This window comes from Pseudopodoces humilis, chromosome 13, assembly GCF_049639895.1.
Source record: "Pseudopodoces humilis isolate 2021_Gansu_Grassland_sample_001 chromosome 13, ASM4963989v1, whole genome shotgun sequence".
Classification (NCBI taxonomy): domain Eukaryota; kingdom Metazoa; phylum Chordata; class Aves; order Passeriformes; family Paridae; genus Pseudopodoces; species Pseudopodoces humilis.
Window position 1 is genome coordinate 5,436,364 of NC_142212.1, and position 16,629 is coordinate 5,452,992.

The following is a 16,629-nucleotide window of genomic DNA, read 5'->3' on the forward strand; positions in this document are numbered from 1 at the left end:
AAGGTATCAGCTAATAGATGTGACTCTTTCTGCTGCATAATTCCTAAAATTCCATTTTAGAGCTCTTGTTTGCTTCATAAAGGAAAAAAAAACATGTAAGTGCTTTTCTTTTTGATTTGCATAGTGAAATTGTTCATCTGGAGCACTTTGAATGTATTCATCATTATCTGCTTAAATGAGTGAGAATCAATGTGTTAATTTTCTCTCTGAAATTGTGTTTTTGGCCACTATGCAGGTGTCTCATTCAGTCCGTCAATCCACAGCCTCAAAAATTGCCATGTTTTGCTAATGCTGTGAAAAGCAAAAAGAGAACAGATGAAGCATTTGAGTCTCTGCTTTTGCCTGGAAAGAGGCTGTGCTTTAATGTAGGGACAAACCTTGTGAAGAAAGGATAGATGGGGAAGAAAGGTCAGAGCAAGAGGCAACTGTTTCTTTGAGAAGATCAAATGAAAAGACCTTTTGATTTTCTTCAACATTCACTGTACTTATTCGTGTGTTCAGGAAAGCACTTAGCACGTGCCATATGAAATGAGAAGGAAATGAGAAATTTGAGATGTATTGAAATAATATTTATGTAGGCTACTTAGAATATGAGCTGTCTTGTTCTTAATTCAGCTTCCCCTTGCACATCAAAAATGTCTGGACTTTCTTTTGTGACTGTCCCTTGTCTTGTCCCCCGTCTCTCTTCCCTTTTTCCCCCCTCAGCAGCACCGAGTGTTGCTAAAGCCAAAGGAGAGCAGCTTGCATAAGAACCTCCCAGTCCTTGGGGATAAAGAGGTGCATTAGCCTTGCAAGCCACTACCTTTTGCTTACAGGTAGAGCCAAACCTTTTAATGTGCCTCTGTGTCAGCTATTAGGCTAAATGGTGAGGGATGTAGCATGAAATGGGGCTGAGTGAGATAATCTGCCTGGTTAGCAATGTGTAAAGAGGGTTTGTATTTATTCAGTGAAGACCTGGGTGATGAATCTCAGCTCCTGACATCTGTTGACTGTGCTAATGTGGAAATACTGTCAGGATCCAAAAGCCTTCATTTCTCTTTCAAAATAAGTCTGTGCTTGCAGAAGATGGTAAATAGAGGAGTTATGAATTTCAGTCTGGAAGTCAAAATTCAGGAGTAATGCAGGGAAGGGCTGTTGAAATGGGCAGGCTTTTATGTTGGTAGTGCAAAGAGGCTGTACTTACTGGGAATAAATGGGGCTTTGTTCTGCTAACAAGTAAATCGTGTACAATGTTGCCCTCCAGCAAAAATGATGTGTTAGGAATTATAATGGACTTGGAAGATAATGCTAGTGCTGGGGATGCAGTTGCAAATTCATATGTTCTTGTCCAGATTTAAGGCAAGTGTAAAGTGTTAGAGTGGGGATTTTTGGTGTTTGTGTCCTCAGTTGTCTCCAGTACTTATTTACACTGGATTGGTGACTGCAGTGGGATGACATTTCACCTCAGTCACCAGTACTTGATGTTACCTTTGTTCTGCTCTCTGCTTTAAAAATTTTTCTTTACATAAGCAGTTTTTGCACAGTAGCTCAAAAGAGAGTGAGTAGATTACTGAAAAAGTTGTCTCTCCACTTCAACTTAGTGCCACGAGATAAACCCCCTTAAGTTGGTTTATCTTATTTTGTGAATCAAATTAAGAAGCAGTTATGTATGGATAGGTAATTGGGAAAAGCATATGGTTGCAGGGATGTTTCAGTGATGTTATTTTAGATCAGTGGAAGTGTATCCTGATCAGCAAAGTTGATGGGCGTTCTGTGGATGTGTAGCTGTGTTAGAGAAGAGCAAGGTGACACGACCACATTTCCTTAGTGTAGCTTGGCTGACCTCTGTCAGCTTTTTCTTGTGTTTGGAGGCAGGTCTGTGTTTTTGAGATAAATTATCTAATATTTTCAGGGCACTTGGCTTACAAGTGCATTAACAAAATGCCTTTAACGAGCATTTGACTGTGATTCTTTCCTTCTGAAGACAGTGTGCCTTAGCAGCGCTGAATGACGTCCGGCAGTACCTCAGTGAAGAGAACGGGCACGTGGCTGTAAGTTTCTTGTTGAAGATGCCTTCTTGAGATGCCTCTGCACTGAACACTGTGTGTCTGCTGGATAATACACAGCCTGAGTGATTGCAATAGCTCTCCAGTATACTGGATTTCTTTCCTTTGGCAGTTAGATCTGCCTTGTTGCTGCACTGAACTGAGTGCTGAATTTCAGGGTGATGATGCCATGTTGAGCATTATCAATCCTTTGATTGGAGGGGTTAGCTGAGAAGAGGATATAACAGCAAGAAAAAAGTCCACCTTCTCTCCACATTACTATAGGACACTGCTCCACAATGTACCATTGAACACATCTGCCATTTTGCTTGCATGTCCGTTTGATGGTTTAGCGTTCCAAATGGAAGGTAAAGACTAGCTGAGCAAAAAGTATCCTCTGTATTTCTTGGCACTTGTTACTGGCATGAAATGTCTGAAGAGAGCAGGAGAAACAATAAGTTGCAGCATACCTGAGTATTTAATGATGGGATGCAAAACATCAGTTTTGTGATTTGACATTGCATGTTCAGACTAATTTTTAAATTTTTTTCTTAAGATTACTGACACAACTCTGGGGTTTTTATTAACTATTTAGGGAAAACCATGAAGTATAAGTTCTGCTGGATACACGAGGTAAATGGTATGCTTTGGCAAACTTCATACTCTAGTAAAAAAATGATGTGTTCAGAGCTAAACTGAGTTCCTAGAAAATTAGCTGTATTGATGGTGTTATTCACGGGCAGGATTTACAACTCTTGCAAGTTTCACACTTGCATTTTGAACAGCCCATTGGACCGCAGCCTCATTTTTTTGTAATGCAAGTTCACTAAAAACTTGTGCATTAGTATTTAATGCTGATAATGGGCAAGGAGGAAGATTCTCTCCTGTACTGTGTGCTAGGCTTAAATTCTGATTTCCTTTCCCAAATCCAGAGTTCTGCTAGAATTGATTTCAAAATATTATGAAATTTTAGTATTTAGAAAATAATACGTGTAAAGTAGCAATGTCTTTGTTTTCTTGTTGAGCATGTTGAGATAGTGGAGTAGAGGGAAGGGGAAGTGTTTCCATTGCTTTCCTTCACACCCAGGGACTTTAAATCCATATTTTTTTGTTAATAGCACAGTGCTTTCCACAGGCTGTGCTGCTTTTTAAATTCCTTTTTCTCTCTCCTTTTAATTGTTCCTAGGTCTTTGATGCTACAAACACAACTCGAGAACGTAGAGAAACTATTTATAAATTTGGTGAAGAAAATGGATATAAGGTGAGTCAAAGCAAAGCTGTTCTGAGCTATTGCATGGCCAAGTAAGGCAGTGGTAGTTTTGCCCTTATCTGTATTCTTAAGTGGACTAGTACAAGGCACATCCTTCTTGGATGTTTCATCAATAACATGTTTTGTGTTCCTAAGCATTGTTTGTGATTAGTAGTCATTCATTTTTGAATGTGAGTAGAAAATGAGTAGTGACTCATTTTTGTCATCTTTAGTGTTTGTACTGTTTGGAGCTAAGCTATTTTGTGCTACAGTTTTGTCTTCCTGGACCTGTGGTGATGAGTGCAGTGTCAGAAAGCGCATTTAAAGTATGGTTCTTCATGCTGTTCACATCTTTGCTTCAGGAACATGAAGGGGATTCTGTGTTAGTTCTGTACAAACAAAAAACTTTGTGGTTTTCTGCCTTCTGATTTTACATTTAGCTGTTTTCCAGTCATCTTTTATTTCCTCTAAACTTAATCTTTGTAAGCTTTTGATACAGCAAAACACAAGCCTCTTTATAAGCAAGGTTACTCCATTAGCTGGGAGGCTTATGTTATTTCAGCAATGTTATTACTGTTTGTGGGGCTGAACTTGCATCCTCTGCATTTGTTTCTTCCTCTTCCATCCTACGTTTTCTCTACCGCGAGAATTTTCCACTTGCAGGCATTGTTGGGGAAAAGAGCACAGAGCATGATGTGTCATGGAATGGTGAGGCAGGAATTTCTGATGAGAGGGTCTGGAGAAGCTTTCTGAGTAAATGGAAGGAAAAAGATGTTGGTGTGGAAGTGGGTGACATGCTGCTCGTGTATGTTAGTATCCAGAGGTGTTTTCATTCATCTTCCTTCTTCCTTCCTTCTGATCATGTTCATTTGGACTGAAGACTTTTTTTGTGGAGTCTGTGTGTGTCGATCCAGAGGTCATTGCTGCAAACATTGTGGTGAGTAAAGTTTGCTTTAACAGCTTGACACTGGGAGGTTTAAAGTAGCTCAGTACTTTTAGAAGTACATGATAAGAACTTCCAATAGCAAAAACCTCACATTAGCTCTCATTAATGGAAAAAAAAAGTGGGTTTTTTTTTCCCTGTCCATGTGAATGTTACTAGCACAGAAGTTCAATTCTCTGAAGAGCAGGTGTTTTTTTTTTTTGCTTTATATGTATTTTAATGAAGTTTCAAAGCTTTTTGTTGTGTTTCCTCACTCCCTCTTTCTTTAAACATCCAGGAAGAAGGGAAGGAAACTTAAATACTATTCTTTGGTTTTATTTTAAACAGCAAGTGAAGCTGGGTAGTCCTGACTATGTTGATTGTAGTAATGATGAAGCAACAGAAGACTTCATGAAAAGAATAGAATGTTACAAGAACTCATATGAGACCTTAGATGAAACTCTGGACAAGTAAGTGATGGAACAGCACTGTGATTATAGCTGGTGATCACAATATTGTTAAAAAGTTATTTTAAGCTTTGGGGCATCCTGTACTGGGGATTAGGGCTTTCAAGTCATTATTTTAGTGGCTTGGTCTCTCTCTCTCTCTCCTTTGCCAAATTTAGAGAGTGTTGACTCTGTGGGTGTAGCATGGTGACTTCCTTGTTTGAGGAAAATTGGCTAGTGAGTCTAGTCTGGGACAATATACTTTTTGATTTTCCCACTTGGAGAATGGTATTTATTCTTCTGGGCTAGAATTGGCATTTAGCAATTATTCCAGACTTTCTACAGTGGTTGGTACTTGTTTTAGTACTTAGAGGAGACATGAGTGATTTGTAAGCACAACTTAATTGGTTGGCATGGTTAAGGTTAATTATGAACACATCAGTCTTAAAAATGTGACTTCTGAATTAATTTCTTTGTGCTTGCAAAATTATTCTGCAGATGCAGGGCCATGAGAAACTGTCTTAGCTACATTATTTATCCTTTCACCAAAGCATTCTTCTGGTTTTTAATAACTTTGAACTCTAGAAAATGAGGTAGGGATGAATCACGTGAGGAGGAGCCCTTTATTCTTACTGTAGCCCAGGATTTCAGAGTAGGATTTGGAGCTGCAGCCATCCCAGGGTGCTCCTGGTTTGTTCCAGGCCAGAGCTGCTGAGAAGGCTGAGCTGCATTTTAATGTAATTGAGCGTGAGCAGCGTGAAGCCAGTTCAATCAGCTCAGTCCATGCGTGTAATTCCCATGATGGACCTAATGGCTGTGCCTGGCTGGAATGGTAATGATTAACTCCAAGGAACACAGGCAGGAATGAGGGTGCTGATGCCTCTTTCTCACTACCTCAGTTAGGTTTTATTATCAGTTTTCTTGTTTTATTGCGGTGTGCTGTCTCAAACGCATCGCTAGAAACCGATAGTGGTTATTTTCAGCTTATGAGACATTTTTCCTTGTGTGAACGAGAGGCTGCTCTAGAATTATAGCTCAGATGATAAAGGATAAGCAGTGAAAATTGAAATTACAAGCTGTCTGATGATAAGAAAAGGTAGTGGTGGAGTAGATAACAGTACTGTTAACAAAAGGCTGCTCACAGAGCAGTTGAGAAAATGTCTTGTTTCAAACTACTCCCTGGCTCTTCTGCTGCCCTAGTTTCTCTGGAGGAATTGAGATGTGTAATTAGTGGCCATTCCTTTTGGCCCCTGGGTGCTATCAGACAAAGACTTGGTGATGGAAAGTGTTGTAACCTGGGGGAAAAAAGCCAAACGGTATTGTAAAATAGATGTATATCTCACTCAGCTGTGGTAACTTAAGTGACTCCACTGAATATCCCTTAGTGTGTGGGCTGTATTTTTCCAAGAGTAGGATCTAGATTTGGACGAAGTGCAAGTAAAGGAAGCAGAAAAGAAAGTGATGTGAGCAGCCCCACGTGAAAGGAATAGAGTTCATCCTGTGCCTTTGGAGTACTGTAATGTTTCTTAGGACTAATGCATATTCCATGGCTAATGGAGGACTTTTTCATTTCTTTGGCTTGTCACCCCTTTGTTTTATAATGAGAGAGAGGGTGGAAAAATTGTAGGTACATGCTAATAGCAGCAACGTGGCACATTACTTTTTTTTTTTAACTTGCTCATGAAAGGGATCTTTCTTACATTAAAATTATGGATGTCGGAAGGAGTTATCTCGTGAACAGAGTGATGGATCACATCCAGAGCCGGATTGTCTACTACCTCATGAATATCCATGTGACTCCTCGGTCAATCTACCTCTGCCGACACGGAGAGAGCGAGCTCAACCTGAAGGGGAGGATAGGAGGAGATCCTGGGCTGTCTGTCAGGGGGAAAGAAGTACGTACGTACCTTCAGCCAGGTGTGACTGTGTTCTGTGTGTTTGTGCTGGGCAGTTGCAGCTTTCCCCCTCTACAGCCTTTTCCTCTTAATGAGTTTAAAGGACTTCTTTAGTTGTGTGTTTGGGTAGTGGAAACTGGATGGACACTTTGTGTGTTGTGGTCTGTAGTCTTTTATCTGTTTGTCTCTGTTGGCTGAAACTCCTTTTTGTCCTACAGCACAAAACAGTTGGCAAGAGGACTTTATTTTTTAACTATATTTTTGTGAAGTCCTGACTAGTTGGGTAATTGGGAAAGTGTACACAACTTCAACAAATTTTCCTTTCAGCTTTAAGGAAAGCTAGGAACTGCTGAAAACTTCTATTTTCCTTGTACTCCTTTTCTTTCTCCTGTCCCTCTTGGATAATGGAGTAGGTTGTATTTCTTTGCAAAAACTTTGACAGTCTTTTGGAAAAGCTACAGTGAGTTTACAGAGGCTGGAACCCGTGTATTCTCAACTGAACGCCGTGTGTTGGCTCTGAGCCTTCATCTAGTGTCTCTTGGTTTTTTTTCCAGTTTGCCAAAAGCTTGGCACAGTTTATTAATGAGCAAAATATCAAAGATCTGAAAGTTTGGACCAGCCAGATGAAAAGGACAATTCAGACTGCTGAAGCCTTGGGAGTGCCTTATGAGCAGTGGAAAGTTTTAAATGAGATAGATGCAGTAAGTTCTTCTCTTTTAAATGCCTAATAAGTAGCTTTGATTGCTGGGGGTGAAGAAAGTACTTTGTTTTTTAATAATATGTCTTTTATAGGATGGAAAGTCATTGAAGCTGCTTCTAGGCGCTGGAAATGATTGTGATTCCCTGTAAACAAGGCTAAACATTTTATTAAATTTTGCCATTGTTAATTTATTCTTCTCTTGTCTTTCCCAGTAAAACATTGCTCTGTAGAAGCCATGATGCTACGAAGTTTTGGTTAGTTGGGCTTGGAAAGAAGTTGTGGTGAAGGGCTTTTGCTAGCTGGCAATTTCCAGCTGCAGCTGTAAGATATAATAGGAGGTGCAATAGATAAAACATGGCCTTACTTTGTCCATGAATGTAACTTCACCTCTACAACCACCTCCGAGTCAAGCCGAGTGTCTTGTTTATCATGTGTGACATTAGCAAAATAAACCTGTTAAGGGTTATTTGTATATGGTTTTATTTAAGAGTGATATCTGCTTGTTGCATTACTGGAAATAGATTTTTTTTTTAATTGCTTTCATTACCAACAGGGAGTGTGTGAAGAAATGACATATGAAGAAATACAGGAAAATTATCCACTTGAATTTGCACTGAGAGACCAAGACAAATACAGATACAGATACCCTAAAGGGGAGGTATGCTATATTTAATTTCTCAAGTTGAAGGGCTTCCTTGTCTTCTTGCATACATGCATGCTGGCTTTAGGAAGGAAAAATAAATTTTTAAATTAATGGAAAGTTTGTTCCTTTCTTTGTGGAAAAGCACATAGGATCTTGCAAGGATTGAGCCCAGATCACTTCATTTGATTCAGGGCTTGAAAAATAAAACCATAAATTTAGAAAAACAGTGGAGAGCTTGGATCTTGTGGGCATCATTCCTGTGCTGGTCCGGCAGCGATAAAGCAGGAGGAATTATTGCAGGGCTTCAACTGTTGCATATACAAACTTGCTGCTAAGATGCCCTGTTTCTGTTCATCCCTGCTCTTGGTGGTGGCTGTTTTGCAGGCAGCTCTGGTTGAAATGCTGGGGAAATGTCCAGCTATATTATTGAACTCCTTGCCTCTGAGAGAATAAACTTGCTGGTGGTTTTTCTCAAGCAGCCCTACAGTGCAGTGATGGCCAGATGGTCACAGGGCCATTGCTGGGGGCTGAGGGTCTGGGCAGCAGGGAGGAGGGATTGGCCCAGCTGCTCCTGCTTGAGTCGTGAGGAAGCAGAGCTCTGCCTTCTTCCTCAGGAGCAATCACTGTGACAAGAGCACTGTCCCTGGTAGTGTGACCCCAGTCCTGCTAATGAGGCAGTCATTAAGCTGCAAGGTTCTCGATGCATTTGATCGACTGTGCCTTGTGGGGATGAGTTGGTCTCATTTATCCAAGGCAGTTTTATGTCTGATAACAGTAAGGGGTTTGCACAGCTCTCTGGGGCTGGGGGCTTTCTGTTGTCCAGGGCTCAGTCAGCAGTCCCCCCACCTGGGGACCAGGGTGAAGGTTTTCTGTTGTGCTCAGGCCCTGCCCCGCTGGGCAATGTGCTGAGCTCTCCACGTGTGCAGTATATGACACATTTTGGACATAAGTGACGCATTTTGGAAGTACTTGGCACATTTTGGAAGCAGAGTCTTTACCCTGGATGTGAAATTCAATCCAGTTGTGCCCATGCAGGAGCCCTGCTGTTCACCTGCAGCAGCAATTCCCTGTGCATCATCAGGCAGGACAGGTCACCAGCAAGTTCTTGTGCTGATGCTTGGTGGAATGGTGGCTGCTGTCACCAGGCCAGTCCAATATGCCCACAGCTTCTTTTGAAAGGGCAGCCTGAACAAGTCAGGCTTTGTGAATTCTTTGCATGCTGACTGTTGGCTGGGCTTCCTAGATTTGGGCTTGGAAGAGAGATGCTTTTGAAGATGAGCTATGGAAAATAACATGGAAGACTCATATTTGCAGATGTGAATTAAATCCTAGGGATTTTGTGGAAATTCTTGATCAAAGTGGCTAATTTAATAAAGCTTTTCCATGAGGGAGACTTGTTTTGTTATGTGTATAATAAAACGTGTTATGTGTATGCTGAGGTCTGAACTGTGTTCTTAGTTTAATGAAAATTATTACTGGAGTATTTGTCTGTGCACTAAATAACATTTAGAAGATGACTAATATGAAGGTAAGATCCCCTCTATGTACATATATAGTTCAAAGAGTTTTCCCTTTTTAATATGCTCTGTGTCTCTCCTCCCCACCCAGTCTTATGAAGATCTTGTTCAGAGGCTGGAGCCAGTAATTATGGAACTCGAAAGGCAGGAAAATGTGCTTGTCATTTGTCACCAAGCTGTCATGCGCTGTTTGCTCGCATATTTCCTTGACAAGCCCGCAGGTAAGTCTTCCTTGATATATTAGTCTTGTGTTTTTAATAATTTACTGCTTAAGGTTCCAAACAGTAAATTCTAACAGTTTGCTCTATCATCAGAGGCTGGTTTTGCTAGGCAGGTACCCAAGTGTATTTTTTTGTATTTGACCCCCACATGAAACCTGGAGGTTGATGTTATTGAGCTGCTCCTCACCTGAAATACTTTTGTTTTTTGCTCTGATTAGCATCTCTGTTGCATGCTAGGAAAACAGATACCTTGTTAGGTAAAAAGTCATTCAAGTAGTTGACCTGAAACATAAGAGAAAATTCTCTTGTAACCTGCATTTCATGTGGAATTTGTGATTTGATTTCTCAGAACAACTGCCCTACCTGAAGTGCCCACTGCATACTGTCTTAAAGCTAACCCCGGTGGCTTATGGTAAGTGCAATCATATATATTTAATATATATGTCTGGCTATACTGTCTCTGTCATCAGGAAAGGTGGTGAAGCGTTTAAAACACACTTTATGTTGCTTTAAAATAGTTATGTTTGACATGGCATGTATGCCTGCAGAGCTTTGCTGGAATAAATGAATCCTCTGGAGTACCCTTGCTTTGCCTCGTGCCAGGAAACACATATGTGTTGCTGGAAGGCCTGAAACCAAAAGTGGCTCAAACTGCTGGAGGGGACAGTTTTGTGCTCAGTTCATACTCTATTTCATTAATTCTTCTGGCAAACCCATGCATTTACACATATGCTACAGAAAGATCTGAGTGTTTATTGATGTACTGGAGGGGTATTGCTTTTCGAAAGATGGGTAAATTTGCTTTTGTGTAGGTTTATCATCTTGCAAAATGTGTTCCCTTAGCCTTTAATAACTTTGTTCTCTTTTCCTGAAGTATTTTTTTTCCCATGGACTATGAGAATACCCCATGAACTCACCTTGTTTGTTGATTTTGCATTTGTTTGTCAGCAACTGTTGCTGGTGCTTGGCTCAGGGGCTTTCCCTGGTCTCTGTGGGCAGTGTGTGGTGTGGGTTACTGCGTGCCCTGTGTGGGCTTTAGGCTGATTGCTGAAGGAGTTTTGTGTGTGTTCCCACCTCAGCTAAACGTGTGCCTGCTGTTCATTTTCCTTAAGTAACAGCTGAGTCGTATCTGCTGATATCCCACTTGAGAAGATCATCTCAGGCAGGGAATTATCTGCATAGCTTATTAGGAAAAACGTATTGCCCAAAAATGTTGGTGAATTGTAAGCTGTCTTTGATTACCATCTCTGAAAAATAGCGGTCCAGATCTGTACTTTGTTAAGTTTCAAAAAAAATTGAAACAAAGAATATTACGAAACAAAGTAGCTTCTACACTGGAAAATACATCTAAAGAGATTTTTTGTCTTTTGGTTGCAGTGTTGTCCTACAGGAGGGACAGCCTGTGCTGTGGTGACATCTGGTGTTCCCAGCCTTGCATGACAAGCTGGGGTTTTGAAAATAAAGATTCATTGCAGTTAAAACTTGGGCTTTTTAAAACGGGATTCTTCTGACCTGCTAGTCTGTCTGTTTTCCACAGCAAGGCTTTGTTTTGGGTTCTCTTTGGCTTTTTGGGAGGTTGGGTGACTGCTCATAAATTGTAGGAGGGTGTGAATGTTTGCAGTGTTTGCTCACGCATTAAGAGAGGAAGGAAACAAATTGGTACAGAACACTGTCCTTGCCCTTTTGACTTGAGGGAAAGAAATGCCATTGTCCTTTCTTAAGGTGTTTGATATGTGTGTCTGACGAGCACATTTCAGCCAACCTACTTTTTGGAATTGAGCCATCTGAAAACATGAGGAGTGCGTAAATTATTTCTGCAGTACTGATCGATGGCAGTGCTCCAAGCTGATGTGTCATTTGGCTCCAGCCAGGCAGGATGTAGGATCAGACCTGGTGTGTTTGATACCTCCCAGCTAAGCCTGTTCTGGAGAAATGCCTCCCCTGGGGCTTTGCTCTTCCTGGTGTTGGAGAGAAGTATCATTCCCACCTTAAGAGTCTGGTCTGCAGTAGAGGAACATCTGTTACAGCCTGACAGCTGGATCAGGGTGGGTGCGACCTTTACCCAGCAGTCCAGGGCAGTGGTGGTCTCTGGAAAGAGAAACTGCAGCTTGCTGTAGGTAGGAACTTGCTCATCAGTAATTAAAAATGACCTGGGAGTATGCATGTGGTAATTACTGTGGAGCAAGGCATGTCCCTTTAGTTTGTTTGAAGCTTTCCAGATGATGCTCTCTGGATTTTAAACTCAGCTTGTGGCAAGGACTGAGATGTCTCTGAAGTGTCTGCTGTGTAACAGTTCTGGGTAACGGCCAGCAGCTGGGCTCAGATCTTGTCTTGGCTTTGTCTCATCAGTCACAGTGGATCTGTGGACAGAAGGATGAGTAAGGATCCTGCTCCAGTGAGAGATATGTGCATTTTCTCCTTAAAATCTGTTTTATGTTTCACTGTTTCTCTGAGTTCTGGCCCTCCCACAGTGCTTGCTCACAGTCTTCCTGACAAATGGGCTTTATCAGGACAGGCTTCCGGTAGGGAAGGCAAATACTGGCCTTACTAATTTATTTATATTTTTTTAAAGTGCAGTGGCTTTCTAAGGAAATCCCCTTTTTCTGTCATGTAGCGATTCGATGGAGTGTGTTACGACTTTAGGGAATAAATGAGGAGAAAAATCTGGAAACCTGCTTGTGATAGAAGATGGACTCTGGTTTGTCAGAGGAAGTGATTATTAATGGATGTTGTGTAGAGTAGTGGTAGCTTATAAAAGTCATGTTTGTGTGAGATAAGCCAGGGTTTAGCAATCAGAGATTGCTTGAAGTGCTGTGGCCATGGTATATCGAGTAATTAGATCATTCTCTAAGTGGATCAGTTTATACTACCTGGAAAATAGTTGTTTCTTCTCACTGTTTAATTTTTCTTATGTCACTGGCATTTTGAATTTTTGAATGTAAAGCAGAAGTTCCTGTTCAGGAGTCAGCTTTGAAGTTGTGTTTAGCTTGAGGTTAAAACCATTTTGCACATATAGAGGGACAGGGGTTGCTGACAACACACTTTATCTTCTTGTAGTTGTTTTTATGTTTAAGAAATGAGAGCAGCTTTTATCTTAGAATTTTACTGTAATACAGAAGTCCAGGGTGTTTAAAACACAAAAAGTTACAAATAAAAGCTTTCTCACTGAACATTTGTGTATGTTTAAAAGAAATAAAGATATTTTTTCAAGGAAAATATTGAAAAAGCTAAGATGAGGAGATTGTTTATTAGACTGACAATAATATTCATCCAGGTGGAACAGATTAATTTCTGTAGCTTTAGCTCTTCAGAATTCAGGAAATTCTGGTATAAATCAGAAGGGGAAAGTGATTAATCTTCACCATGTCAAAATTAGATTGCATCTTTATTATAACTTCACTTTCAAAGCAGACGTATCTAAAAATGTGTGTTCTGTCAACAGGATGTAAAGTAGAATCTATATTTCTGAATGTCGAAGCTGTAAACACACACAGAGATAAACCTGAGGTAAGAATATTTTTCAAATTGGAGATCTTAATGTAATGTACTGTCTGAACTGATTTCCATTGTCCTTGTGGCTAGAATTGATTTGATAACACAGCTTTTATTTTAGTGTATTTTATTTTATATAATAAGCATTGCTACGTAATAACCTTTGCTACTGGTTTACTGTGAGGGGGGAGCAAATGATTTTATTGAATTTATCTTCTATGTGAGTTCTAGCTGGAATATTTTGTCTTTGAGAAATGAGGATTTGAAGATGTGGTGTCAGGCTAAAAATTGTACTAAGTTCTGCCGGGCTTTGTCACTCAGCAGAAGTAGGTTACACAGTTGTGTTATGAGTGCCACGCTTATTCTGGGGAGAGAAATCATCAGCTTTTTCATCACTGTGGTCACTGCTGTACGAAAAAGAGGAATTGATGATGTCACCTGTGTTTTAAGCCAAAGCTGGAGAGGAAGACTAGATCTCAGGAAACAGCAGGACAACCGGGGGAAGGAAATTGAGCGTGTTTGTAAAATGTAAGTGCAGAGGTGATGTCAGTCCATGGCAGCTCTGTGCCCTGCCTGCGTCAGGCTCTCTGTGCTCCTCAGTGTCCACCTGAGCTCAGGCTGATTCTGCTGCTTGTGCCAAGCTCTTCCTTTGCTTTATCATCAAAGTTGTGTGAAATGTGTCATGATTAAAGCCCTCTGGTTCCATTGCAGATCCTCAGGCTCATGCCACCAGGCATGGCACTGATTCTGTGCTGAGGTTAGGAGCAGTGCCGACTGGTGAATTGGAAAACAGTTTGATAACACGAAAAAAGGGCTGTGTTTGGTGGCTATCAGGGCAACAGTTTATGGTGAAAAGGAATGTAGTGAGAAAGGAGGTTTTATGTGTGTATTCAGCAAGGCACATGACATAAAGTGCCTTTTGTAACCGAGGGCTCACTTTTGTGCAGAATTCATGCTGGAATTCTTTGCTGAATTCTTCTGCAAAGAAGTTTTATTTTAATGACCTGGATATTCTAAGTTCTGAAAATACTGACTTTTGGATGTTTTCTCTTCAACAGCTGTGTTGCATTATTTCCTCTCTCCTGCTTTTCCTGCTTTGTCATTCTGCTTTGCCATTTTGCATCTTAGTTTGATTTGACATATTTAGGAAATCCAGTTTGTGTTTTTGCAGTACCTAAAGCTGGAGAAGCATAGTGAAAATCTGTGAGGGTGCCTTAGGTTATTTGTGTTAAATAATGTAGATAAACATCTTTAGTTTGGTAAAAATATCAGTGCTGAATTTGGTTGCTAAAGTGTTGCTGAAAATGCCAGTCCTCTATCTGAAGATGTTTATTTCAAGAGGGAAAGCTCTGCCTGAATTGCCAGGTGACTCTAGCAAGTGATGTGGCCATGCTGGGACTGCTGAGAGGTGGCTCTATTCAGGTGAACGTAGCGGATCATGAAGACACGTCCACTGCAGTGGGCTCAAAGATGAAAGACTGATCTGAACAGAAATAAGTTGAGTGAATGAATTTTATAAGGAGAAAGAAAAGGAGTAGTGGCATTTTCCTAAAAACCCTTCAAATTCTCTTCTCGCTTTGCCCCAAAGGAAACCCAGCCTGGTGAATATGGATGATTTTGCACTGTTCAGGTAGTGGGTCTGAATGAAGGACTAAGTTGGTCCTGTCTGCATTTAATTGCTGCTCAGAGGACTGTGAAACTTTCAAAAGCTTTCATTTATATCACCTACGAAAATGTTAATTACTTCTGTAAAATTAAGTTTTCAAGTAGTCTATTGAAGTCAAAGCATTTAATTAAATACGGTCTCACATAACAGCATTGTTAAACAATGAAACTATTGGATTGAGAATTGCCCAGTGTGCTGTTCTGTGACCCACCAGTCGCTTGTAGTCTGTGCTCCAGAACAGTGCCCTCCTTTTGGGCTCAGCTGAAAACGTCTCTTGTCACATGGCAGAAATGCAGGCACAGCTCCGGGGTGTTTGTTTATGGCATGTGTGAGCCTCAGAGTACCATGGGGATTTGTCTGGAGCAGATTGAAGCCTTGTGTTTGTCAGCATTGTAGTGGCTCAAGTTGTGACCTTTTCCAATGAAGGGGTCTATAGTCTTTTACAGAAAATAATTCAGGGGAGTTGCTTTAGCTGTTGTTGGATCCCTTCTTTGGGCCAGAAAACAAGTGCTGGGGTGAAATATCTGCTTTGCTCATCTGGCTTAGTTGCTGAATGACAGAGAGGACATTACTCCTACTAGATCCCATTTTTGATTTTGTTGAGGGGACAAGGGGGAGGGAGATATTTTAGTGCAAGGTGAGCTGGCTTCCCACAGTGCGGAACAGGCAAGACTAATGAAACCCATCAGTGTGAAGTTCGAAGAATTGGCAATGGCTTGGCCTAAAATGGATCTTGTAAGGAACTTCACAGCAGTTTATCATGGTCGGCTCTCATGGTAGGAGGGAGAATACCAATTGCACAGGATTTGGATTTGCAGGAGGTGGTGCTATAGCAGATGTGATTCCTGACGTGGTTGGCTGCACTGGGGTCTTGGTTTCATTTGGTTTTGAATTTAGTGCTGCATTGTTTTTCTGCAGCCTCTGCAAAAGGAGGTGAGATATAGTTGGTGTGATCAGCCTTGAATGCTTAAGGTATCTGAGAACATACTCTTTATTTTGTTAGAGGTGTTATGTTGCCTATAACAGGAACACATGTTAAAAGCCTTCTTCTGGCACAGAAGCATGTGGCATATTCAGCGAAACACTGGAAGTTTCTCAGTGAGATGATGTGTATGTGCTGAAGCACGTGAGAAAGTGGATTCCTGCTTGGGCCTGTAAAAGACTTCCCCCTAAATGTGACTGACTTGAGCTTTGGGTAGTGCTGTCAGCAAGGGAGCTGTATTTAATTGCTCCTCAGAGGACTGAAAATTTCAAAAGCTTTTTTTTTTTTTTACTGTAAATACATTTTTGTGCTGTCTCATTCTGGGACAGTGACCAGCTCTCAGTCTGCTGCATTCTTGGGGCGTGGGGGGCTGAAACCATCTCTGCTTCTCAATCAACCCAGCTGTGTACTTGTGAAGGGACCTGATTAGTGGTTTTTGTTGGTCTTACTGCTGCATGATAAATATTCTCTGTATTTTTATTACTATACAGAATGTAGACATTTCCAGACCTACCGAGGACGCTCTTGTAACAGTCCCTGCTCATCAGTGAATCCCGTGTGCTGATCAACTATTGAACTTGGGGTGCTGTTTTCGTCCTGCTACTTCAGAATAAATTGAAAAACTAATCATTCCAATCACTTTGAAATAATAAAAAAAAATAGCCACACCCAAACCAAACTCATAACCCAGAGCAAATGTTTGTACAGCGCTTGACTTGAAAACATCTATCGAATTACAATAAAACTGTTGCACTGGCTAATTTATTGTGGATGAGTTATCAAACCTTGATCGGCTCTCACTGGAATGCTGGTTTTGTAAATTGCTGTAATTTAAATATCCTGCAGCATTAAGCTTTACTGTAACAGCCAGC

At 40.9% G+C, this 16,629-nt stretch overlaps 1 protein-coding gene across 9 annotated transcripts in view; it reads left to right on the plus strand.

Moving 5' to 3' along the window:
• The window catches only part of LOC102112058 (6-phosphofructo-2-kinase/fructose-2,6-bisphosphatase 4), a 50,703-nt gene that overhangs the window by 26,813 nt on the left and 7,261 nt on the right, over positions 1-16,629 (plus strand). For 5 of the 9 annotated variants that reach the window (XM_014251751.2, XM_014251752.2, XM_088061717.1 and 2 more), the window contains exons 4-14: positions 1,964-2,030; positions 3,211-3,285; positions 4,154-4,210; positions 4,544-4,665; positions 6,329-6,536; positions 7,091-7,237; positions 7,790-7,894; positions 9,488-9,617; positions 9,967-10,029; positions 13,060-13,124; positions 13,560-13,637. In XM_014251751.2, the coding sequence (XP_014107226.1) occupies positions 1,964-2,030; positions 3,211-3,285; positions 4,154-4,210; positions 4,544-4,665; positions 6,329-6,536; positions 7,091-7,237; positions 7,790-7,894; positions 9,488-9,617; positions 9,967-10,029; positions 13,060-13,124; positions 13,560-13,622 (1,102 nt within the window). In that variant the 3' untranslated portion in view covers positions 13,623-13,637. Of the gene's footprint in view, positions 1-1,963; positions 2,031-3,210; positions 3,286-4,153; positions 4,211-4,543; positions 4,666-6,328; positions 6,537-7,090; positions 7,238-7,789; positions 7,895-9,487; positions 9,618-9,966; positions 10,030-13,059; positions 13,125-13,559; positions 13,638-16,248; positions 16,495-16,629 lie in introns of those variants that run through there. The other 4 variants (XM_014251750.2, XM_088061715.1, XM_005522177.3 and 1 more) reach the window with 4 other exon arrangements.